Below are 27,263 nucleotides of genomic sequence, written 5' to 3'. Positions count from 1 at the left end.
ACCGAATCCTCAGCTTGAAATGTCACAAGTGTTTAAAGTTTTGGCTATGTAATGCTGGTATAAAATAAATGTTCATCAAACCTACTTTATGCCCTCTAACAGGCTTGTTATGTATATACGGTATTTACGTGTTGTGTAAGATGTTTCAGGTAAGTAGTCACGTTTTAAGCCCTGAGCACAAACTAAATAACAGGGATTGCAGGCCAATGAAGGCACAGAGTGAAGAATGGTAACTATAATTTTCCTCAGTATGATCCACACTACAAGTCTGTGCCAAGTTAGTGCGGGTGATACTGATGACTGATTCCCTTTAAGGCTAAGTTTACATGGTACAAAATATCCTGACATATTTTATATTGCACACTCATAAAAAACAAATGCAGATTTTTTTTCTTTTGCCGATTATGGACAAAAATGTAATGCATTAAATACAATGCATAAGGTCATTTTATGAGCGCTCTGCTCTTAGCTACACCTAAGCCCCCCTGCCCGTCAATATTGATGAGGCAGGGGAGCTGGGCAAGCCACCTCCAATGCACGCTGGAGTGCAATATGAGTAAAAATTTGAAAGGACAGAACACTGCACCAATGCCACCAATAAGTAAGTGACCCTTCATTTTTAAGCTCTCCACCAGCACTTTATCCCAGCATATTGGGTTTAGGGCATGTGAAAGTGGCGTAGCAACCGGGGTGACACCAGCCTGATGGGGTGACACCATGCCACCCATCAGCACCCTGTTCACCCCCCCCCCCAGTCTTCAGCTGCACCCAGCTGTGTCCGCACTACATCCCCTGGGTCCCGTATTCAGCTGGGATGACAATGCCGCTCAGCACCCTGTGTCTCCCCCCCCCCATCCAATAGAACCCTATTACCTTAGCACCATCATCCACCAGCAATCCCCCCAGCAGTAGCACCCCCATCATACACCAGCAACACCACCAATCCCCCCCCTCCCGTGGTAACAGCATCAGCTAACGGATGATGAGGGGTGCTACTGCTGTTGTGGTATTGCATTCAGAGGGGCACTGTATGGCAAGGTTATATTAAGAGAGTGCAGTGTGTGTGGTAGTATTACATTCAGAGAGCGCAGTGTATGGTAGTATTGTATTTAGAGGGTATGGTGTGTGGCAGGTTTATATACAAAGAGTGCAGTGTGTGTTGCTATTATATTCAGAATGTACAGTGTGTGATAGTATTATATTCAGAGGGTACAGTGTGTCATAGTATTATATTCAGTGTGTACTATGTGTGGTAGTATTATATTTAGAGGGTACAGTATTTGGCAGATTTATATTCAGAGGGTACAGTGTTTGGAAGGTTTATATTCAAAGAGTGCAGTGTATAGTAGTATTATATTTAGGGGATACAGTGTCTGGCAGGTTTATATTAATAATTGTTTTCACATAGAGGATCAGAATCCGCTGACATAGTTAGGAGCCAATTTTATCTGGGCATCACATTTTGCTGAGAGAAGATTTAGCTGGAACAAGTCATGGTGGTATGAAATAGATAAGGAAAGATTATAGAGAAGACATCACCTATAGTCACTGATATTATTGTGTATTCTCCTCACTATGTCCTATCAGAGCTGTAGTCACTTGTAAGACAGTTGTTACTCCCAGTATAACCTCACCATTGCTTAAAGGGGTACTCCGGTGAAAACCTTTTTTCTTTTAAATCAACTGGTGGTAGAAAGTAAACATATTTGTAAATTACTTCTATTAAAAAATCTTAATCCTTCCAGTGCTTATTAGCTGCTGAATGCTACAGAGGAAATTCCTTTCTTTTCGGAACACTGATGACATCACGAACACAGTGCTCTCTGCTGACATCTCTGTCCATTTTAGCAACCATGCATAGCAGATGCATAGCAGATGCATAGCAGATGTATGCTAAGGGCAGCATGGTGGCTCAGTGGTTAGCACTGCTGCCTTGCAGTGCTGGGTACTTGGGTTCAAATCCCACTAAGGACAACAATAAATAAAGCATTATTATTATTATTATTATAACATCAGCAGAGAGAACTGTCGTCGTGATGTCATCAGAGAGCATTCCAAAAAGAAAATAATTTCCTCTGTAGTATTCAGCAGCTAATAAGCACAGGAAGGATTAAGATTTTTTAATAGAAGCATTTTACAAATATGTTTAACTTTCTGTCACCAGTTGATTTAAAAGAAAAAAGGTTTTCACCGGAGTACCCCTTTAAGTCATTCTGGGAGCTGTAGTTTTAAATGGTGAAAACTTCTTTAGCGCTTTCCCATTCGGTGGCAAATGGTATATTTGATAATTATACTGGAATTTTTCAAAATGCGCTACACCAGTGGAGTCTGTCACAACAGGCTAAAAACTTACTTTGCTCAGTGAGTTAACCCCTTAAGGACCCGGGGTTTTTCCATTTTTGTATTTTCGTTTTTTCCTCCTTACCTTTAAAAAATCTTTTTTTTTTTTAAATCATCACTCTTTCAATTTTGCACTTAAAAATCCATATGATGGCTTATTTTTTGCGCCACCAATTCTACTTTGTAATGACGTCAGTGATTTTACCCAAAAATCTACGGCGAAACGGAAAAAAAAATCATTGTGAGACAAAATTGAAAAAAAAACAGCAGTTTTGTAATTTTTGGGGGCTTCCATTTCTACGCAGTACATTTTTCGGTAAAAATGACACCTTCTCTTTATTCTGTAGGTCCATACGATTAAAATGATACCCTACTTATATAGGTTTCATTTTGTCGTAGTTCTGGAAAAAATCACAACTACATGCAGAAAAATGTATACGTTTAAAATTGTCATCTTCTGACCCCTATAACTTTTTTATTTTTCCGCGTATGGGGCGGTATGAGGGCTCATTTTTTGTGCCGTGATCTGAAGTTTTAAGTGGTACTTTTTGTATTGATAGGACTTTTTGATCGCTTTTTATTCATTTTTTTCATGATATAAAAGTGACCAAAAATACACTATTTTGGACTTTGGAATTTTTTTGCCAATGACCGCGCGGTTTAATTAATAATATATTTTTATAATTCGGACATTTCCGCATACAGCGATCCCACATATGTTTATTTTTATTTACACTGTTTTTTTTTTAAATGGGAAAAGGGGGGTGATTCAAACTTTTATTAGGGGAGGTGTTATATGATCTTTATTCACTTTTTTTTTCACACTTTTTTTTGCAGTGTTATAGCTCCCATAGGGACCTATAACACAGCACACACTGATCTTTTACACTGATCAGTGGTTTCTCATAGGAAACCATTGATCGATGATTCTGCCACTTGACTGCTCATGCCTGGATGTCAGGCACTGAGCAGTCATTCGGCGATCGGACACCAGGAGGCAAGGTAGGAGACCCTCCTCGTGTCTAACAGCTGTTCGGGATGCCACAATTTCGCCATGGCGATCCCGAACAGCTCCCTGAGCTAACCGGCAACGTTTTAGTTTCACTTTAGACGCGGCGATCAACTTTGAACGCCGCGTCTAAAGGGTTAATAGCGCGCAGCACCGCGATCAGTGCTGCGCGCTATTAGCCACAGGCCCAACAACGGGCCCAACAACGCTATGAGTTATAGAACGGGAGCGGACTCATGACGTACATGTACGTCATGGGTCCTTAAGTGGTTAAATGGCACAGGCTGGGTTAGTGTCAGGCTCGAATATGCATCTGAGATGTTTGCCTTTCTATTCCACATAGCATCTTTGAGCCTTTATCATGTGTATAAAAGTCAGAATACATGAGTCTTTTTAAAATATTAAACCAATATGTTCTGTGTGTTTAGTTCATAAGCAAATCTATGTCTGCATAACATTTTAAAATGTCCCAATAAAAAATAAAATAAAAATTTAAAATTAAAAAGCCAGTAAAGTAAGAAAAGTTATACCCAGAGAAAGGGCATACAGGTCCAATTTGTAGGTATTTTTTCATAATCTGCAAGTGAGGAAAGGAGGATAAACATACATAGCAGATATATTGAGTGGAACTATATGAATGTTGACACAGCACAAAATGAATTAAAACTTGCTTATTCTTCCATTACAAAATTTAATACACTGTAGACATGGAAAACACAGTAAAATATGCCGAAAGTAATAAGAAAAGAAAAGCAGATTTTTTTTTATATTAATATGGGCGGCAGAATTGGAGCCAGTGTATGCTGCTGCAGTCACCTTATGCTGTTTCATGACACATCATCCCACTGAGGCAATTTTTTTTAGACATATGGATATTATTGTAAAGCAAATTTTTTTCATATCAAGCTCCGGGTAGTACCAAATAGTACCAAATAGCTGTTGTCATAAGCATAACCATGCTGATGTTCCTAGGCATTGTTCCTGCACACAAAAATTGCTCAAAAATTGGAGCCCGCTGGTGGCCTGGATGGAGACATGGCTGAGCCAATGAAGTACAGCCTGCCCCTTTACACGTGACTGCCAGTTTGGCCTTGGCATTCAGTACCGAGCACAGTCTTGACTAAAGTAAACAGTAGGGGTGGTGGAATGCGGAGGCTGGTAAAATGGAAACACGAGTGGCTTGACCACATTTTCAGAGAACCTGTTACTTTAACAACTTTACTAAAAATAAGGACATCTGTGTGATGCTCTAATAGTGTCAGATGGGCTGGAAGGAGGAACAGACAAATCAAAAGCCTAAAAATGATTGTGCGTCATATACTCTGTGGTAGCAAAATGATGATCATGTGTCATACTTCATATTGTCTTTATACAGGCAGATAGATATATGTACAAGGATTAAGCAGTTATTTCCCGGAGTCTTATCATTTCAATAAGTTGAAATAACATAAGTGATAACTTGGCTTTTTAACTCTGGCACTACAGTGTTCCTCTGTTACATGAATTACAGACCTCTAACACTTCTCCTTCCTGATTCAACTGATGATACTGTAAAGGAAGAGATATCTGAAAGTGAATCTTCATTCTCTGAACTTATATGATCTTCATCAGAATCTACTGTCTGGTTGTTCTTGTAGTACAATTGTACAGCACTGTCATAGGTCTTCTCCGAGAGGCCAAAACAGTGATGAGCTTCCATATCCTGACATCTTAAAGACAAGAAACCATCAAAGAGTGTTACATGCAGCATTACATTCAAGAGCTGTCACATCTTATTTATACTAACAACACATTGTGATAGATATAAAATTAGTTTTATATAAATATATTCATACATTTATATAAACATTTATAAATATGGACGGAAGCACGAGCACATGACCACTGAGGCCAGTGACTGGCTGTAATGTCCTGTGCTCAGTGTAAGGGGCATCATCGGACCTGGCAGTCTAGTGTGGCGGCCAAGCTGGACAAAGAGTAGTGAACAGGTCTTTGGGCAAGAAAAACCCTTTAATTTGGTAAATATTAAACATGTTTTTGATTCACTGTAGCAAATATTATCATATTGATTAATCCATTGTAATCTTTGACCTGATGGATGGTTGGATAGATCTAGATTAGTTTAATGGATGTAGACACATAGACAGATTTTATAGCTCAGAGAGAGGGACCCCCTTGCAATAATGAGGGAGGTCCTGCTGAGACATCTCATCTCAAATCAGGGAAAAGAAACAAGCAGTGGGGGCCCGGAAATACGGAAATAGCTGCAACAGGAGCAGTGGGGGACCAAGGTAGGTAAGTATCACTTTTTTGTTCATTCTGACACAAGCCCTAGCAAGGTATAAAATAATCTTAATACCAGATTATCCATTTAAGTATGGTAACTCCTTTATTTATTCTTTCTTCCCCATAATCTTATCTTTCTTACCTAGAGAGTGCAGATATTTTTTGTGTTTCTGACGGATATTAATTAACTCAAGAATGTGTATCAATCTGCTTAAAATCAAAATGGTCTAGTTTTGCCCATAACAACCAATCACAGTTCAGCTTTGATTTTACTAGTTCTTGTTAAGATATGAAAGCAGAGCTGAGATTGGTTGTTATGGACAAAACCAGATAGTTTTAGTTTCAGGCAGATTGATAAATCTGGGCCAATGAGAATGCCAAAATATTTAAGAAATCGGATTATTACAAATCAAGAATGCAAGCTTAGAAATTAAGAAATGCTTTATGAAAAGTAACCAACCTTTTTCCATTACAAAACACTATTTGCAACTTGATCCCATTAATGGCAGATATGATACCAGGTAAGAATGTCAGAGAAGATGGATATGCTAAAGCCAAGACATGATCGCCAACATTAAGTACATGTGGTTGGCTGAACTTTCCAAAAATCCATTCCATGTCTTGTATCGCTGTTGTACCATCTGCCCAGGAGATTACATACTTCTTGTGATTGTCTGTCTGCTTCTTGACTTCAGCTGAAAAGCACAAGGTTTATTAATAATGCTGATTGATAACTATGTATAAAAGATTTAAAGAACTTCTCTCATAACTGCAGTCTGTGACAAAGAATCCTCAGATGTCCAGCTAGATCTTTAAAGAGAACCTGTCACATTGAAAATATAGTCCAATTGGCAGCCATTATGTTATAGAGCAAGGAAATCTGAGAAGATTAATATATAGTTTTGTGGAAAAAGTTCCAGAATTATTTGTCAATTACTTTTGTAAATCTTTGCTGCCGTGAGCCCATTCATTTTATGTAACATTTTATGTTATGAATGTAATCAGCTAGTGACTATAGTTCGGTAAATTCCTGAATGTATACGTTTATTAAGCAGACTCAGAGATGTACTGGGGTGCTGCTGCTGCTGAAATTAGAATAAAAAGTGAAGATTTGTACCTGTAAAGAATCATGCATCGAAAAATGCATATAGAAGAATGTAAGAGACGGCAATATCCTCAAGATTCTGGTATAACATTTATCGCCTCATCAAATAATAATAAAAAATATTTACTTAACAACATTTTTTTCTAACCAGTTTTTTCTCCATCTTAAAGGGGTACTCCGGTGGAAAACAATTATTTTTAAATCAACTGGTGCCAAAAAAGTTAAATGGATTTGGAAATTACTTCTATTTAAAAATCTTAATCCTTCCAGTACTTATCAGCTGCTGTATGCTCCAGAGGAAGTTGTATAGTTCTTTTCTGTCTGACCACATTGCTCCCTGCTGACAACTCTGTCCATGTCAGGAACAAATCCCCATAGCAAAACTACCCTGCTCTGGACAGTTCCTGACATGGACAGAGGTGTCAGCAGAGAGCACTGTGGTCAGACTGGAAAAAACTTCACAACTTCTGGAGCATACAGCAGCTGATAAGTACTGGAAGGATTACAATTTTTAAATAGAAGTAATTTATAAATCTGTTTAACTTTCTGGCAACAGTTAATTAGAATAAATTTCTTTTCCACTGGAGTACCCCTTTAAGTAAAAAAAAAAATTATATATTGGCTTCTATAGGATATAGTTTTAAGCATAATTTGTGACGTGCAGAATTGGGGAGGGCAAAAGCTGTCATCTATAGTGACTGGTGTGATCCTGTGTTATTTTCCTCCAGTTTTATAATACATTAGGTACTGTTCATTGTAGTTTTATTCAATGCCTTTTGCTTTCAGTTTTGGCTGTTAACCCTGGTGCCCGCTCCTCTGAAGTGTCAACCAGGGCCAGACTGGCCTACCGGAATAATTCTTGGTGGATCGCCTACTCTGTGGGCATAAGGCCGGCATGTGCTGGGCCCCCCAACACAGTCCTATTGGAAGAAGTAGGCACCAATCAGGCCCCCCAGACACCCACACTAGCACATAAGGTTCTGACACTTGTATCAGGACCTTGTGTGCAGCAACTGCAAAGTTGTGGTGCTAAGAGCTATAAGCTCCTAGCCCTGCCACTCACCCTAGTACCAGTAGGGAGGCTGTACAGGATGTCTGCATCATTAGCCTGCTTTGCTCATGTATGTACAGTACAGACCAAAAGTTTGGACACACCTTCTCATTCAGAGTTTTCTTTATTTTCATGACTATGAAATTTGTAGATTCACACTAAAGGCATCAAAACTATGAATTAACACATGTGGAAATATATACATAACAAAAAAGTGTGAAACAACTGAAAACATGTCATATTCTAGGTTCTAGACACCTTTTGCTTTGATTACTGCTTTGCACACTCTTGGCATTCTCTTGATGAGCTTCAAGAGGTAGTCACCTGAAATGGTCTTCCAACAGTCTTGAAGGAGTTCCCAGAGGTGCTTAGCACTTGTTGGCCCTTTTTGCCTTCACTCTGCAGTCCAGCTCACCCCAAACCATTTCGATTGGGTTCAGGTCCGGTGACTGTGGAGGCCAGGTCATCTGGCACAGCACCCCATCACTCTCCTCCTTGGTCAAATAGCCCTTACACAGCCTGGAGGTGTGTTTGGGGTCATTGTCCTGTTGAAAAATAAATGATGGTCCGACTAAACGCATACCGGATGGAATAGCATGCCGCTGCAAGATGCTGTGGTAGACATGCTGGTTCAGTATGCCTTCAATTTTGAATAAATCCCCAACAGTGTCACCAGCAAAGCACCCCCACACCATCACACCTCCTCCTCCACACCAGCACACCTGTGAAGTGAAAACCATTTCAGGTGACTACCTCTTGAATCTCAACAAGAGAATGAGTGTGCAAAGCAGTAATCAAAGCAAAAGGTGGCTACTTTGAAGAACCTAGAATATGACATATTTTCAGTTGTTTCACACGTTTTTGTTATGTATATAATTCCACATGTGTTAATTCATAGTTTTGATGCCTTCAATGTGAATCTACATTTTTCATAGTCATGAAAATAAAGAAAACTCTGAATGAGAAGGTGTGTCCAAACTTTTGGTCTGTACTGTATATATTCATGTAAACGATATACCTAAGCACAGCAACCAAGGCAAGAAAAAGGACACAATGCTGTTGGGCTGGTATACTATTATTTCATAGGACTCTCTAGGAAGTGCCCACACAACTATTCACTGGCTGAGGCATGTCACCACTGTGGCCAGAAATTGACGGAGCAGGAATTTCACAAAGAGGAAGCAGTGGTCAGCAGCCAGGAGCATGAGCTGTTGGAGCAGAAACTGCAGGGGATCAAGTTAGGTAAATATGTTATGAGTCCACTATATGAAAATGTTGCATTGCTAGTATATAAAATAATATAATACCTAAATGAAACGTTCCAGTTTCATCATTCCTAGCAACAACCGGCTGCCCAACCCATCTCTCGACACATGCCAAGATGTAGGATGTATCTCTTTTATATTTTTCTGGGCTTATGGAGTAAATATGTTCCCTTGGCACAAAATCTTCAGTACTGTCATAGTAGCGCACCTAAAAAAAATAATTTTGTTACCCACATTCCATATACTGTAAGAAACAAAAAGCCCGACTAAATGTCTTATTTATAAATAAATTATGAAGGAACTTTCAAGCTGATTTATAGCTACATCACAGTTGATATTGGTCAACTCAGAAGTTGGCCCAGGAGAGGAGAGAACCCATCAGAGAATAGCTCTTCTGATGGACACTACAAAGGCTGTAGAACAGAAACCAAACAGAATTATTAATACCATAATAAATAGAAAGCAAGATAAATAATATGCATTCCATTGTGCCACTAGCCTATAAAAGGGTTCTCCGGTGCTTACACATCTTATCCCCTATCCAAAGGATAGGGAATAAGATGCCTGATCGCAGGAGTCCTGCCGCTGGGGACCCCTGGGATCTTGCACGTGGCACCCCGTTTGTAATCAGTTCCTGGAGTGTGTTCGCTCCGGGACTGATTACCGGCGACTACAGGGCGGGCGGCGAGTGACGTCACGCCCCTGCCCCCATGTGATGTCACGCTCCGCCCCTCAATGCAAGCCTACGGGAGGGGGCGTCACGCATTGAGGGGCGGAGCGTGACATCACAGGGGGCGTGACGTCACACGCCGCCCGCCCTGTAGTTGCCGGTAATCAGTCCCGGAGCGAACACGCTCCGGGGACTGATTACAAACGGGGTGCTGCGTGCAAGATCCCGGGGGTCCCCAGCGGCTGGACTCTCGCGATCAGGCATCTTATCCCCTATCCTTTGGATAGGGGATAAGATGTGTAAGCACCGGAGTACCCCTTTAAATGGTTCCTCTAGAGACTTAGTAAACTGAGTAGAACCTTCTCTTCTCACTCCAGCAACCTGGCCCATTTCAAGGCTTTTCATACACCAACAGAACAGATTGTACTGAAGATGTTCTTTTTTGCAACAATGTTTAGGTAAGTACCATTCAAAGTAACAACCAAAAGAGTGCAAAAAGCCAAGGTTTTCCAGCAGAACATTGCCCAGAGCATTATAGTGCCTCCACCAGCTTTTTATAGCACAAAAAAGGTGATTCATTGGACAAGGCCTTCTTCAATAGTTCCATGGTTCAGTTCTGATTCTCACATGCCCAATGTAAGTCCTTTCAGTATTAGACAGGGGTCAGAAAGGGCACTGTGATCAGTCTGCGGCTATTTACCCACATACGAAACAACCTCTGATGCACTGTTCTGATACCTATCAAAGCATTAAATACATATAACACATCTGTCAATACAAGGAAAAAACAAATATTATGGAAATCCTCTTTGTAATCACACTGACAAGCAGAAATAAATACATATGTTTAAAAAAAATATGTTTCCACTATAACAAGTAGGCACTTACGGCAACCCTACAGATGCAACCCTTACCGTCACGTTAAGATCAGGGGTACAGTTTAATACAACTCCTGGACAATAACTCCCAGGATGAAGTGGATGAGGTCCAATCACAGGGTCATTTTCCTTCAGATAGACAGCAAGGAGACACATGATTAGGTGACATGAAATGTTCACTTTCTAAATTGTTTTTATGTGCAGTCAATAAAGAATTGATGGAAGATGCAATACGTTGCTAAAAAAAGAACAAAATTGTTCTGGCCTGATAAAATACATCTTATGCTCCACTGTGTGACCTGCAATTTGTGCACTGCTGAGTGTCTTATTGTATCTACCAGTACACTGAACACCTAGCTGTCCTTATAAGCTTTTTATTGAATGCAATTTAAAATGTGGACTTTTACAAAACATGGATTAAATCCCAAACCACATTTTTATTTACTTCAACCTTCTAAGCAGATACTGCCATCATCTTGTCCCCCATCATATAACGTAGTGGACCCTAGAGCCGGCCAACTTTGTAATATTTCAAGTATAATGATGCCAGGTTTCAATATAGTATTCAACCAATTTTATGAAAAGGCTAATGACTAGCAGCTGGAGTCCACTGGTTGTGGTTTCAAGAGATATATGAATGGATCTACAGTCATGGCTGTAAATGTTGGCAAGTATTCTCACAGAAAAGGATTGCAGTAACACATTTTGCTATACACATGTTTTTTCCTTTGTATGTATTGGAACTAAACCAAAAAAGGGAGGAAAAACTGCAAATTGGACATAATGTCACACCAAACTCTAAAAATTGCCTGGACAAAATTATTGGCCCCCTTAACTTAATATTTGGTTGCACACCCTTTGGAAAAAATAACTGAAATCAGTAGCTTCCTATACCCATCAATAAGTAAAAGGCTGAGAGACAGCCTGGGTTTATGGGAGGGGCCTGTAGCCTCCGCTATATAGCTCAGGCCAGGCCTTGTCACTCACGAGTCGGCGTGCGCTGTTGGGCGGGACTTCCGGTGGTGCGGCGGACGTTTGTGGCGGTGGGAGCTTGCGGGACCAGAGGTTGCGGTGAGTTAGACCAAAGGGTAGGGGTGGTGTGGTACTAAGGCGGGTGCTGTGTTGGGTGTCGGTCCTGGCGTAGGAGGCACTCGGCAAGACGTGGATTCGCATTGCGCACACGCAGCATTTGATTCGCATGTTCGCATCCGGGGGCCCGCATGACACATCGCTGGTCAGGGAGCGAACTGTTGCCCACACTCGCAGGGTACACATCGATACGAGGGGTAGGTGGTTTTGTGATATGCATAGACATACATGTGTAAAGAAGCGCAAATAGTCAGTGGGTGTCGGTGGAGGCGCGCAGGCTCCCCTTCCTCGCTGCACCCACCGTGGAAACATACCGGGTTGTCATGGCGGGGGTAGGGGGTTTTGGGGAGGACTAATAGCGCACAGGTATACAGCACATATTTATGTCTGAGTAGCCAGCAGAGGCTGTTCATGAAAGAGGAGAGGTTTTTCCGGGACACATGCGTATGGCACTGGTTGGGGGGGGGGGGGGGGGGGGGTTTGTCAGAACACCTAGTAGTAGTAGTAGTTAATTTAGGCTTTCACAAGACTACATGCGGAGGTTTTCGTTTTTAACAGCTGGAGGAACCCTGCTTCATAAGATGCCGAATTGATGGTCGGTAGTGGGCGACAAATAAATATGAGACAGATGGTTGTTGTCGAGACGGGGTAGTACCAGGAGGGCCCGACATTGGGGGGCCATGAACAACAGTTAGGGTAATCAAGGTAGCTTGATCGACCAATGGCGCACGTGGCGAGCATAGGTACCCACCCGTTTATTTCGCTTATTGTCATTTCTCTTCATACTCTAGGTGTGCAGGTTCAAGGGACAGACTCTGTCAAGGTGGGTAACTCGGCTTGAGGGGATTAGGTGGTTGTTGTTCAGTAGTAATGTAAGCTTGGCTATGCATAGGTGATCAAGTACTGAAGTCAGTGACGGTCGGTGTACAGCAGATAAGGTGGGTATACAGAGAGGATTTGTAGGTCAGTGTGTGATCTCACGCGGTGTGGTTTTAGGTATTATTATGGCATTCCGGTAGCGGGGTAGCTTAAGGTCTGTTACAATTATCATAAGGGGGGGGGTGGTGAATCTGATACAGGGTTTGAGGCACGTAAGACATAGATATGGTGGCGGGTTCCCGACACGGCTTCGGGAAGTGAGTTGCAATCCGATCACGTTTTTTCGGATTCTCGTTACGTTTCGCTAAATACCTGTCACGGCTACAGGTGGGGCTCGAAAGTCCTGTCACGGCTACAGGCATAGTGGCGCGGTTTGGCTCGGTGATGCGTTGCCCCTATGGGGCGGAACAGGCGGTCTCTGGATAAGCCGCTGGAGACTGGCAGGAGTGTTTCGCCCCGTACGCAGATCGTTCGGCTTAATTGTGTTTTATTTACAGATACAGGAAGGTTAAGGTATGTGAGTTGGCACGGTGTGGTCACCACGTGGGTGAGGGCATAGATGGCAGGCGTTAAATACGCATATTCGTGTCTTGTCGGGGGGGGGGGTGTTTCGGGGTTTATCTCGCAGACATGTCGCACGGGTCGGATATTGAGGATCAGATGTCGATACCAGAGACGCCGTCCAGGGCCTCGGAACACGGCAGTTCGGTATCCTACAGGAATTGGACCATTCCCAAGATTTCGGCCGAGCTACGTAGACGTGGGGTCCCGTTCCCGGCTACCGCTAGAAAATCGGAATTATATCGTATCATGGTGGCAGAAGATCCAGGGCCTAGTCAGCAGGGAGACCAGTTGTCTTCCATCCAGGTAGCGCTTACGCAGCTGCGTGGTATGATGGGAGGTCTCTCCTCTTCCATGTCGGATTTCGGGCAAAGGATGGATTCAATGGAATCCAAATTGGCCTCGGTGGTTACGGCAGGTACCGCAGCGGGTACAGCATCAGCAAGCGGGCAGGCCATCATGCCTGCAGACGGTTCATCGCAGGTCGCATCCATGGCAGGATCAGGGGCTGCAACCCACTCTCAGTCCAAGGTCTCAGGTACTGTTGGTATATCACCCCGGGTGCTCCCGGCTCATTTCATACCCCAGAGTATCCGCAAGGATATTCTGGAAGGTAAAGACGTGAACTTGGCCTCGCTTCTCATTGCTTCACAGGATTTGGCAGACAGCAAGACTTTTGCGTGCGGCGAAGTGTCTGTCATTCTTAAGAGCAAGGATGTTCGATTAACCCGCAAACTTACGCTGCCGGAATTCATGCTGGCTTTCAGTGTTTATCGTGACGTAATTTGTTCAGCTCATCCGCATCGTAGAGAGGAACTTGACATTTATCTGTACAAACTCACTGATTTAGGCCACAAGTACGGGGGCACGGCTTTTTATGACTATCATCTGTCTTTTGCAGCTAAGGCCGCGGCAGCTCTGTTTCAGTTTCAGCACAAAACTGACTGGGCGGAGATCGACACAGAGCTGTTTTGCCGTCACTTTGCGGGACTCAAAGCCCCGGCATGTGCTAATTGCAATTCTATTGCCCACACCACCGCATGGTGCGGGCGGGAGAATGAGCAAGCATCTTCCAGTGGTGGCAAAGGCGCAAGTTCGCCCACAGGGTTTCAGCAGAAACCTTCTGCGGGTGTGGACAAGCTGGGTAGACCTATTAAGTATTTAGGTAGAGCACAAGTATGTAATAACTATAATTGGTCAACATGTAATTATTCTCAATGTAGATTGCTGCATGTCTGTACCCAATGTTTCAGGGCGCACCTGAAAACCCAGTGCCCGCAGAGGAACGCCTGACTAAGCGTGGTGAATGTGGAGACTTTGTCCGAGTTCCTGCGGCAGCACCCAGACCCAGCCTGGGTTTCGTGGCTCTTGCAGGGATTCCAATGCGGTTTCCACACAGGCTTGATAGCAGTGCCACAGCAGCCTCACACGTGTGGCAACCTGCAGTCGGCAATAAGGGATCCGGACACTGTCACCACGCTCATTCAGGCAGAGGTACAGAAGGGTTTTGTCATAGGTCCTTTCTCGGAGATTCCTTTTGACTCATGGCGCATCAGCCCAGTTGGAGTGGTAATAGGGAAATTTTCCAATAAAAAACGTTTAATTTATGACCTCTCAGCACCTCATTCTTGCAACATCCCAAGTTTAAATGCGTTGGTTCCGTCCGTGGAGTACGCCATGAAGTACGCCTCGGTTGACCAGGCCATTCAGGTTATCATCGAGTTGGGGACGGGAGCATGGCTTTCCAAAGCGGATGTAGCAGACGCATTTAAATTACTGCCCATTCATCCGGAGCTTTGGAAATGGTACGGGATTCGCTGGCAAGGAAATCACTATTTTGCCACCAAACTTACGTTTGGGGCAAGGAGCAGTCCCTGGCTCTTCAATCAATTTGCAGTAGCCCTGCATTGGATTTTGGAGGCAGTGGTAGGCTGTCCCAAAGTAATCCATTATCTCGATGATTTCCTTGTCATTGAACCACCCATCGGGGCTCCGGTGGGTTTGGCAAATGTTAAGGGGCTCTTTGATATTCTTCAAGTACCAGTGTCTGAGAAAAAAATGGAAGGGCCTAGCCAGGTTATCACATTCCTGGGCGTCATTTTGGATACAGTAAAAATGGAAGCCAGGTTACCCTTGGACAAGATAACACGCATAGTGCAGGTAATGGAAGCCTTCATGACGAACCATCGTTGTACGAGAGTAGAATTGCAGCGATTGTTAGGCATGCTTAATTTTGCAACCCGCATCATTCCCCAGGGGCGTTCTTTTGTTGCTAGGTTATTAGCCTTACTTTCTTCAGCCCGTGATCAGCTAGATACGATTTACCTAGGTGATGATGCGATGGAGGACTTGAGAATGTGGCGCCAGTTCCTCCATTCATGGAACGGAGTGTCTTTTTTCACCCCGGTCACGGGTAGTCACGTGATCGGCATATTCTCGGATGCCTCACCTGCAGGGTTTGGAGCAATTTGGGAATCCCACTGGCTGGCGGGTCCATGGCCGGAGGAAGTGGCGCAGTTTGAGAACTTTTCTGTCACATCAGCACTCTTCGAAATCATTCCCATAGTGGCAGCTGCTTTTGTATGGGGCAAGTTCTGGAGAAGAAGGTCAGTCTTGGTATATTCGGATAATTCTGCAGTAGTAGACATCGTCAATAAAGGGAGGTCTAGATCATCCGTCATCATGTCTTTTGCGCGTAGGTTGACATGGTTATCTTTGACGCATGACTTTCATATTACATGTGTACATTTAGAGGGGGAGAAGAATGTGGCAGCAGATGCGTTATCACGAAATAATATGAACCTTTTCTTTCAGGTCATGCCTGGGGCGGACACAGCCGCCACACCAGTGCCGCCGCTCGCATATCTAATGTTGAATACAATCGACTGAAATGTATAGCTAAAGATTTGAGCAATAAAGCCTTATCAAAGAACACCGCAAAGGCGTATGCTCGTGCTTGGAGGGTTTTTGGCGAATTCAAGAGTCGATTTCCACAACAGGACCAAGACATTATTTCCTACATCCTTATATTTGTGGGTTTTTGCCACTCTGACCTTAAGTTAAGTCATAACACAATCAAGCAATATCTGGCAGGGGTGCAGCACTATTTAGCCTTGGAGAACCCAGGAGCAGCATCCATATTTTCGGCACATGCGGTCCGTTCAGTGCTCAGGGGGGTACAGAAGTCCCGACCTATCTCAGAGCATCAGAGACTGCCGATTTCAGGGCCTCTATTCAGACGACTGTCTGACCTCCTTGACACTAGTCCTTTCGGTAGGTTACGCAGTAGTGTGCTGAAAGCAGCCATATATCTGGCATTTTATGGTTTTCTCCGACCAGGAGAATTTACCAGTTCTCATGTAGGGAAATGTTCCTTACAGGTTAAGCAGCTACACATCTTCCCCAAGCATGCTCACTTGATATTGGCATCCACTAAAACATCTTTGGGGCACACGAGGGTTCCCTATTATGCCACGGGACACGAGTGGTGTCCGGTAACGGTTCTCAGGGATTTCATGGCCACTCGGGGAACCACTTCCCCTCAAGATCCGTTACTACCCTTTCCAGTCAAACCGCTTACCACTACCATTTTCGTTTCTCACCTACGGTCCTTACTAAAGTCGTTAGGAGTTGAGGCTTCGCATTTCTCAGGTCATTCTTTTAGAATAGGGGCAGCTTCGGCAGCCTCCAGCAATCACGTCCCAGTGCATGTAATCAAGAGACTAGGCAGATGGAGGTCAGGGTGTTTCGCATCATATGTGCATGATCCGCAGGATGAGATGATTTGTGCTGTAAAGTCTCTGGTTTTCTGAATAAACTACTTTTCTATGACATGAGGTTTTTTGCCCTCTTTTAGGTGTACCCTCGACGGCGGCTCGGGCACACCACTAGCCGCAAGTAGGATAGTAATAGGTACATAGGAATAGGTCGGGGGGAGGGTGGGAGGGTTTCTGAACAGGCGGAAGGTGCCGACCATAAGTAAAAGGCTGAGAGACAGCCTGGGTTTATGGGAGGGGCCTGTAGCCTCCGCTATATAGCTCAGGCCAGGCCTTGTCACTCACGAGTCGGCGTGCGCTGTTCCCATCCCTCCCTCCCTTTTCTTTTCCTTTTCTTTCTTTTCTTTTCAGGCTAGGAAACTTATTTCATTTACCCAGGGTATGCCCTCTTTTAGGTGTACCCTCGACGGCGGCTCGGGCACACCACTAGCCGCAAGTAGGATAGTAATAGGTACATAGGAATAGGTCGGGGGGAGGGTGGGAGGGTTTCTGAACAGGCGGAAGGTGCCGACCATAAGCTTCTTACACCTCTCAGCCGGAATGTTGGACCACTCTTCCTTTGCAAACTGCTCCAGGTCTCTCTTATTTGAAGGGCACCTTTTCCCAACAGAAATTTTAAGATCTCTCCCCAGGTGTTCAATGGAATTTACATCAGGACTCATTGCTGACGTAAACGCAGCTTTCTGACACTGGACTGTACAGTGCAACCCAAAATCCGTTGGTAATCCTCAGATTTCATGATGCCTTGAACACATTCAAGGCACCCAGCACCAGAGGCAGCGATAGTTCGCACTGACACTGATGCTCCCTGAGCCTGCAGGACTGCTTGAATATCTTTGGAACTTGTTTGGGGCTGCTTATCCACCATCCGAACTATCCTGCGTTGACACTTTTCATCAGTTTTTCTCTTCTATCCATGCCCAGGGATATTAGCTACAGTGCCATGGAATGCAAACTTCTTGATAATGTTGCACACTGTGGACAAAGGCAAATCTAGATCTCTGGAGATGGACTTGTAACCTTGAGATTGTTGGTATTTTTCCCACAATTTTGGTTCCCAAGTCCTCAGACAGTTCTCTTCTCTCCTTTTTATCTGCTTTCATGTGTGATTTTTATATTGCCCACACCTGTTACTTGCCCCAGGTGAGGTTAAAAGAGCATCACAAGCTTGAAATAATCTTATTTTTCCACAATTTTGAAAGGGTGCCAATAATTTTGACCAGACCATTTTTGGAGTTTGGTGTGACATTATGTCCAATTTGCTTTTTTTCCTCCTTTTTTTGGTTTAGATCAAATTCACACAAAGGGAATAAACATGTGTATAGCAAAACATGTGTTACTGCAATCCTTTTCTGTGAGAAATACTTCATTTTCTAGAAAAATTTCAGGGGTGCCAACATTTATGGCCATGACTGTATTAAAAACAGTTGTATATGATTAAAAAGGTGTGCCATTTATTGTTCTTGGGATGTGTCTGGTATTGCTGTTCATTCTATTCCAAATGAAGTAAGCTGAGCTACAATACCACACACAACCTTAGCACATGTGTGGCAGAGTTTTTTTTTTTTTTAAAGCGAACATTATTTTCCAATCTGATACAACCTCTTAATAAAGCTTTGTTTGCCTGTAATAGTATCAAGATGCCTTTGTTCTTTTGCATTTATTGCTGTTATACAAATAATTGCCTGTAGTTAATTTCCCATATGTGTATAAAGTTTTAATCAAAAATAAATTAGTATTTAGTTTTTTTAAATAAAATGTCACTTGATGCATAACACTCTCTAGAAAATGACACCCTATGAGTAATCCTCCTCAATCTGCAGAATAACAAGGCATGACTGTGTAGTTGATATGTAGCATACGGAATATTCTGTGTGTTTGTATAAAGTGCTTTACATAAGTGTATATTTTTAATGGATTGTTTACGTATTTTATTTCTTAATTATGGGCTTATCTGTCCGTCGGAGAACTGAAAGAGTAGCAGTATACTGTATATGTGTGAGGATTACCCTTTAATTTCAAGGACAAAAGAAGACTGGGTGATCCTTTATATTGAAATGCTCTCTTCCAGACAAAAGTAGCTGAATGAGAAATATGTAGAAAAAAATTATTAGGCCACATGGAGACTATTTATTAATCTTTATATGTCTTTCTTCTTTTCACCAGCTCTTCCATTATCTCTTTATATTAACTGATTTAGGCTATATTAATCCAACGTATGCTTAAAGTGTACCTGTCTTTTAAAACAACTTTTGACATGTGACATTTTGATCAATGAGGATCTCTGAGACCTCCACTGATCAGGAGAATAAGCAGGGATAAGCACTTTACTTTGCTTGTAGTAAACATTTGTCTCGCTGCTCCATTATAAGTCTATAGGGTAGCTATACAAAGTTGGGGATTAAAAATGATACCGTACATGATTCTCCTCGCTTTTCCTGATAGGTGGAAAATCCTTAACTTATCAAAAGTTCACTATAGGCATTACCTAAATAAAGTGAATTACACAGTATATATTTTAATTATATACAACCTGTCACGATTCCGGCTGGCAGGAGGTGGATCCTCTGTGCCAGAGAGGGATAGGCGTGGACCGTGCTAGTGGACCGGTTCTAAGTCACTACTGGTTTTCACCAGAGCCCGCCGCAAAGCGGGATGGTCTTGCTGCGGCGGTAGTGACCAGGTCGTATCCACTAGCAACGGCTCAACCTCTCTGACTGCTGAAGATAGGCACGGTACAAGGGAGTAGACAGAAGCAAGGTCGGACGTAGCAGAAGGTCGGGGGCAGGCGGCAAGGGTCGTAGTCAGGGTGGATAGCAGAAGTTCTGGTACACAGGCTTTAGACACACAAAACGCTTTCACTAGGCACAAGGGCAACAAGATCCGGCAAGGGAGTGCAAGGGAGGAGCTCAGATATAGCCAGGGAGCAGGTGGGAGCCAATTAAGCTAATTGGGCCAGGCACCAATCATTGGTGCACTGGCCCTTTAAGTCTCAGGGAGCTGGCGCGCGCGCGCCCTAGAGAGCGGAGCCGCGCGCGCCAGCACATGACAGCAGGAGACGGGAACGGGTAAGTGACCTGGGATGCGATTCGCGAGCGGGCGCGTCCCGCTGTGCGAATCGCATCCCCGACGGCCATGACAGTGCAGCGCTCCCGGTCAGCGGGACCGACCGGGGCGCTGCGGAGAGAGAGACGCCGTACGCGCTCCGGGGAGGAGCGGGGACCCGGAGCGCTAGGCGTAACAGTACCCCCCCCCCTTAGGTCTCCCCTTCTCTTTGTCCGATAACTGCCTCCCCTGGGATGAGGACACCGGGAAAGGATGGAGGGATTCCTCAACGGTAGGCAGAACAGCAGGAGTGGGAATGGGGAGGGAGGGCAGAGGGCGAGGCCTGGCACGGGGCAGTGTGACACCAGGACGACGGCCATGAGGAGGCACCGAGGCTTGCCTGACTGGACTGGGAGGGGGGGAGAGGCACTTCTTAAGGCAGGCAGAGTCCATAACGACCTTAGGGAGACCGGATACAGGAGGAACCACAGGGTCACGGCAGGGAGTACTGGGAACCGGTTTAAGGCAGTCCTTGAAGCAAGAGGTACCCCAGCTCTTGATCTCCCCTGTGGACCAATCCAGGGTTGGGGAATGGTGTTGAAGCCAGGGTAGTCCAAGGAGAATTTCGGACGTGCAATTGGAGAGGACCAAAAACTCAATTTTTTCGTGATGATTTCCGATGCACATTAGGAGGGGCTCCGTGCGGTAACGCACGGTGCAATCCAACCTGGCTCCGTTGACCGCGGAAATGTGGAGTGGCTTGACAAGACGGGTCACCGGGATGCGGAATTTATTCACCAAGGACTCCCGAATAAAATTCCCAGAGGCACCAGAGTCCAGGCAGGCCACGGCTGAGAGGGAAGAGCTGGCTGAAGTAGAAATCCGTACAGGCACCGTGAGACGTGGAGAAGCCGACTTAGCATCAAGAGACGCCACACCCACGAGAGCTGAGTGCAAGCGTGCGTTTCCTAGACGTGGAGGACGGATAGGGCAATCCACCAAAAAATGTTCGGTACTGGCACAGTACAGACAAAGATTCTCTTCCTTACGGCGATTCCTCTCTTCCAGGGTCAGGCGAGACCGATCCACTTGCATGGCCTCCTCGGCGGGAGGCCTAGGCGCAGATTGCAATGGAGACTGTGGGAGAGGTGTCCAGAGATCTAAGTCTTTTTCCTGGCGGAGCTCTTGATGCCTCTCAGAAAAACGCATGTCAATACGAGTGGCAAGATGAATGAGTTCATGCAGGTTAGCAGGAGTTTCTCGTGCGGCCAGAACATCTTTAATGTTGCTGGATAGGCCTTTTTTAAAGGTCGCGCAGAGGGCCTCATTATTCCAGGATAGTTCTGAAGCAAGAGTACGGAATTGTATGGCGTACTCGCCAACGGAAGAATTACCCTGGACCAGGTTCAGCAGGGCAGTCTCAGCAGAAGAGGCTCGGGCAGGTTCCTCAAAGACACTTCGAATTTCCGAGAAGAAGGAGTGTACAGAGGCAGTGACGGGGTCATTGCGGTCCCAGAGCGGTGTGGCCCATGACAGGGCTTTTCCAGACAGAAGGCTGACTACGAAAGCCACCTTAGACCTTTCAGTAGGAAACTGGTCCGACATCATCTCCAAGTGCAGGGAACATTGCGAAAGAAAGCCACGGCAAAACTTAGAGTCCCCATTAAATTTGTCCGGCAAGGACAGGCGGAGGCTAGGAGTGGCCACTCGCTGCGGAAGAGGTGCAGGAGCTGGCGGAGGAGATGGTTGTTGCTGCTGTAGCTGAGACTGAAATTGCTGTTGCTGTGACTGGAGCTGCTGTAGCTGCGACTGGAGTTGCTGTGTCATGGTGGTCAAGTACGACAGCTGGTGCTCTTGTCGGGCTTGCTGGGCGACCAGTGTAGTGAGGTCGGCGACAACTGGCAGAGGAACTTCAGCGGGATCCATGGCCGGATCTACTGTCACGATTCCGGCTGGCAGGAGGTGGATCCTCTGTGCCAGAGAGGGATAGGCGTGGACCGTGCTAGTGGACCGGTTCTAAGTCACTACTGGTTTTCACCAGAGCCCGCCGCAAAGCGGGATGGTCTTGCTGCGGCGGTAGTGACCGGGTCGTATCCACTAGCAACGGCTCAACCTCTCTGACTGCTGAAGATAGGCGCGGTACAAGGGAGTAGACAGAAGCAAGGTCGGACGTAGCAGAAGGTCGGGGGCAGGCGGCAAGGGTCGTAGTCAGGGTGGATAGCAGAAGTTCTGGTACACAGGCTTTAGACACACAAAACGCTTTCACTAGGCACAAGGGCAACAAGATCCGGCAAGGGAGTGCAAGGGAGGAGCTCAGATATAGCCAGGGAGCAGGTGGGAGCCAATTAAGCTAATTGGGCCAGGCACCAATCATTGGTGCACTGGCCCTTTAAGTCTCAGGGAGCTGGCGCGCGCGCGCCCTAGAGAGCGGAGCCGCGCGCGCCAGCACATGACAGCAGGAGACGGGAACGGGTAAGTGACCTGGGATGCGATTCGCGAGCGGGCGCGTCCCGCTGTGCGAATCGCATCCCCGACGGCCATGACAGTGCAGCGCTCCCGGTCAGCGGGACCGACCGGGGCGCTGCGGAGAGAGAGACGCCGTACGCGCTCCGGGGAGGAGCGGGGACCCGGAGCGCTAGGCGTAACACAACCGTACTAAAAAGTAGTGTAGTGGACTATGATTTTCAATATATTTGATGCTGCAGGATGCTGACATATCTTTTCCAAGCATAAGCCACACGGACAACCTTTTTGGAATACTTTTTCCCATTAAAGTCTATATATGTATATATATATAAATGAGCAATTATGTAAGATGATCCTTAAATATACAGTAACAGAATTATTATCATTCCATTGACTTAGAGCCATTACCTTTATCTCTTTCTTGACGTCATCAGCATCAGTCAGTAGGTCATATCTGTGTATCTTGGACACTTCACCAGAGGGTTTCTCAACAAAATAGGTAAGATCTCCACAGTCGTGGATAACAGATCCTAAAAAAAAAAAGAAATGAGAATAATAAAGACATTATTATATGTTGGCATGACGTAAAATAACATAATATGACTGACCAAGCTATGTGGTAACACCAAATTTAAACAATTGGCACACAATATTTAAAGGGGTACTCCAATGTTTTCACGCTGTGGTCATTACGCCTCCTCCCATAGACTTGCATTGAGGGGTGTGGCCATGGCATCACAAGGGACGTGGACGACCCCACAGCGTGAAAACAGTGTTCGAAACATTTAGTTCCGAATGCTGGCCAGTGGAGTACCCCTTAAATTAAAAGCTTGGTGTCCTTAGTGCATTTGAAAGATTAACATCACTCCAAATGTATCTATTAGGGCTTTAGGATCAGTTGCTTTGGTGGACCTGTTAAGGGGGTGAATTTTTCAGGTTTGGCTTTGGGTGCATACTAACTTGAGCTGCACAGTTGGGTTATATTGGACACTTGGGTCACTAAAGATACACTGTAAAACAACCACAGTCAGGTAGGATGCCACATGTAACCAGCCTTTAGTTACTGCAGAGTTACCATAAAGTGATTGCTTACAAGGGTTAAAGACCTAAGCCAGGTTGATAGCCTATTAGATTGCCTCTTAAAGGGGTTATCCAGGAATAGAAAAACACAGCTAGTTTCTTTCAAAAACAGCCCCCGTCTGTCTCTAGGGTGGGTGTGGTATTACAACTTGGCTCCTTTCACTTCAATGGAACAGAGCTGCAGAACCACACCCAACCTGGAGACGGACGAGGAGCTGTTTTTAAAAGAAAATAACTGTGTTTTCCTATTCCTGGACAACCCCTTTAAAAAGGACATTAGCTCTTAAATATGTGAAAATGTTTAAGTAGCTTCATCTACGCTTAAACTTCTTCTCAACTTCTTCTCAATAGCACCATTGTAGTTTTTCTATCTCCAGCCAGAAATGGCTGTTCATCATGGATTATAGAAAAATGGAAGTTCTTGTCATGTGTTTTGTACATTCTAATATGCAGTACTTCTAATAGCATGTATATTGAGAGCGGCCAAGTATATGCATACCTTCTTCATACCATCCATTGTGAGAGCAGATAGACAGCACCTTTTGTCCTGGTAGAAGTGGAGAATCAACTGGTGACTCTAGAGCAATATGGAGAAAAAAAAACAAATATATAATACTCAGAGGCATAATAGTACAATATCAACTAGTCCCACGTAAAAGTAATGTGTATGCAACACAAAACATTTATAAGTTAAAGGGAACCTGTCAGCCTTTTTCATTCCTTGTAACCACCAGTAACCTGTTTTACAGCCCACGATTATGTTCCCTACCATATCTTCATATGGAGCCTGGATGCTGCAAAAGTGGAGAAAATACGTTTTTTTTAACTCTCTCTTCTGTATGGAAATCATGAGCAAAGAAGTCCCTGTGCCTGAGCTGTCCTCACACCTCTGCAGCTTCTAATCATGCCTGCTGAGGTGTTCTTATGCGTAAGTGACAGCCTAAGCATGGTTGACTTCTCATCTACTCTTCTTCAAGTCTCGTCACTGACATCAGTGCAGCCCAATGTCGCAGAACGCCAAGGAATATAAACCAAAAGAAAAAAGCTAGCCACTATATAAGGATGCACACCACAATTGTACTGTAGAAAGGTATAGAAATCTTTATTAAATCACACAACAAAAGCACAGACATTTAAAACTACTTAAAAGCATCAAAAAACATGGTGGAGGATGATAATCCTGAGGAAGCTGTCTTGCAGGACAGCGGAACGCATGGAGCTGCTGTGTCCCCCCCTTGGTTGGTGAGGTAGCCCCTGGCACACATGTATATTGTCCAATAGTTAAGCATGCTCAGTATAAGCTGGTTGTGATTGTTCACTCGTTGTTGGGTCATGGCCAGACATGTTATTTATTTGTTTCCAGCTTAACTGAAGCAGATGGGTTCTTTCTCTCTGGCTTTCATTCCAGGGACCCTTACCATTTACCTATTGTGTATACCAGGGGAGCAGTTGGTTATTTGGATTATCATCCTCAACCATGTTTTTTGATGCTTTTAAGTGGTTTAAAATGTCTGTGCTTTTGTTGTGTGATTTAATAAACATTTCTATATCTTTCTACTGTACAATTGTGGTGCGCATCCTTATATAGTGGCTAGCTTTTTTATTTTGGTTTATAGCTCTTGTTATTGCCACTGATAGCACCCCGTGTCTTATCTTTATAGTGGTGCCCGTCTTTATGCATGTAGTTCTGGTTGTTGAACACCAAGGAACACAGTGCCCAGGCTGTCACTCATGCATATTCATGTCTCAGTAGGTGTGATTAGAGGCTAAAAGGTGTAAGTACAGCCCAGGCATGGGGACTAGTTCCAAACGCCACACCGTCCCTGGTACTGCTTGCTCATGATTTATATACAGCGCAGGGGAATTATAAAACTTATTTTTGCCAGCATCCAGCCAACACATTAAGATATGGTAGGGAACATAATCTTGGGCTATAAAACAGGTTCATGGTGGTGTTACAGGGGGTAAAATGCTGCCAGGTTCCCTTGTATTATGTTAGAAACAATGTGTGGCAGTATTATTTTGATGGGGTAGAGTATTTGACAGGGTTACAATGATTATTGTTTTCATATAGAGAATGAGGATCTGCTGTCGAAGTGAGAAGCCAATGATGTCTGGGTGTCAGACTCTGCAGAGAAGATGTAGCTAGAAGAAGTCATGGTGGTCTGGACCAAATGAAGACGAAAAGGAAAGACAACAGAAAAGACATCACTCAGGTCACTGATTCATTGTATGTTCTGTCTGACTGTCCCATCACTGCTGTAGTCACTTGTAAGTTCTGCAGGAATGATGATAGAAACTGCACCCCAATCTGTGGCTCTCCAGCTGTTACAAAACTACAACTTCCATAATTCCTGAAACTCTCCAGACATGATGGGAGTTGTAGCTTTGTAGCTTTAGTAGCTTTACAACAGCTGGAGAGCCACTTGAAAAAAGGTGATTTTAGATTATGCAGCCCATTTTATTTTAGAGGGAGTCCGACTGCTGAAACCCCCATCAAAAAAAAAAAAAGGGGCTGCATAGTCTAGTATGCCTGAGCCTTTTTTTGGTCCCAGTTCGGCCCTGGTGTGCATATGTAGTGTATACAGTCAATACGGAGACCTGACTGTGCAAAGTTGAGCTAAATAGGTAGATAATGTGACTGCACATGATACAAAGAGTGTGTATGTATGATGTATGTATGATGTGTGTATGTATGATAGATGTATGAATGATGTGTATGTATGAATGGTGTGTATGATGGATGGGGAAACCCTTACTAAAGACCCTCCCTAAAATGACTTTATTGTACTCCTTGGAGTTCTTAATACCAATAATAATACAACCACAGTGATGCTCTGATAGTATGCACAGAAAGGCTGTGCTGCTCTCCCCAGATATAACCACAAGACTCTTGTCACTATGAAATGTAATTTTGATTATCACTCTTGTAAATTATTGATGCAGCGCTTATACTAGGGCATAATCCACTAGTTGAAAAATGCTAGATGGGCTCCCCAACGTTTTGCCGACTTGTCGGCCTTGTCAAGGGCTATAAGGTCTGGGCCGGATGGAGAAAGAAAAGCGAAGTAAACGACTCCAATTAGAGAGGACTATAGTGTAGAAGGAAAAATATATTTGGATAAACTGGGAGTGAATCCGGAATCGCCTTGGCGCTCTCCATATGGTTGCTAGTGGATACCATTCTAGTAGAGGAGAAGGATTAGTGCATACTTTTGAGGTTATTGTGGCTCTGGAGTATTAGTGGTGGGCCCTGCTCCTTTTTGTATGCCTTGGGTTCCCCATAGACAGTGGGTGAGTCCTTTTTATTTAGTTTTATATTTATTCTGTGCACTTTGAAATAGAGCGCTTCCTAATTTTTAGCCTTACTGTGTTTTCAATGAAAGAAGACGTCACTGGATGTAACTGTATGTACTGTGACATTGGATTGTGCTATACAGTATCAGTATAGTAGTATTATCCTATCACTATATGGTGGTAATGTCAATGGTCATGTGTCGTTCAATTATTTGTCCCTTGTATAGTGGTGATAATGGTCTATGTATAGTGTTTTTTTATTTAATAACAGTATTATTGTATTAGTCACTGCAGAAATAATATGTTATCCTGCTGTAGACGTATTATTTTATGTTTCTAAACCACAACCTGTGAGAAAATCCTTCATGCGTCCCTGGTGAGCAACAATGAATACACTATATGCATCGCCATTCTCTTAAATTCACAGGCCGCAGGGGGGATACACAATATTCTGCCTTGCCCGGAT

The 27,263-nt window shown here is 44.2% G+C and overlaps 1 protein-coding gene across 3 annotated transcripts in view; it reads right to left on the bottom strand.

The window, feature by feature from the left end:
- Positions 1-3,866: 3,866 nt before the first annotated feature.
- Positions 3,867-27,263, bottom strand: part of VWA3B (von Willebrand factor A domain containing 3B) — a 185,906-nt gene continuing 162,509 nt past the window's right edge. For all 3 annotated transcript variants that reach the window (XM_056555914.1, XM_056555912.1, XM_056555913.1), the window contains exons 30-35: positions 24,000-24,077; positions 22,829-22,950; positions 10,641-10,733; positions 9,099-9,264; positions 6,096-6,330; positions 3,867-5,058 (exon numbers count right to left, since the gene is read on the bottom strand). In XM_056555914.1, the coding sequence (XP_056411889.1) occupies positions 4,854-5,058; positions 6,096-6,330; positions 9,099-9,264; positions 10,641-10,733; positions 22,829-22,950; positions 24,000-24,077 (899 nt within the window). In that variant the 3' untranslated portion in view covers positions 3,867-4,853. The remainder of the gene's footprint in view (positions 5,059-6,095; positions 6,331-9,098; positions 9,265-10,640; positions 10,734-22,828; positions 22,951-23,999; positions 24,078-27,263) is intronic.

Source organism: Hyla sarda, chromosome 2 (assembly GCF_029499605.1).
Source record: "Hyla sarda isolate aHylSar1 chromosome 2, aHylSar1.hap1, whole genome shotgun sequence".
Classification (NCBI taxonomy): domain Eukaryota; kingdom Metazoa; phylum Chordata; class Amphibia; order Anura; family Hylidae; genus Hyla; species Hyla sarda.
This window is presented reverse-complemented; position numbering and strand designations above follow the sequence as displayed.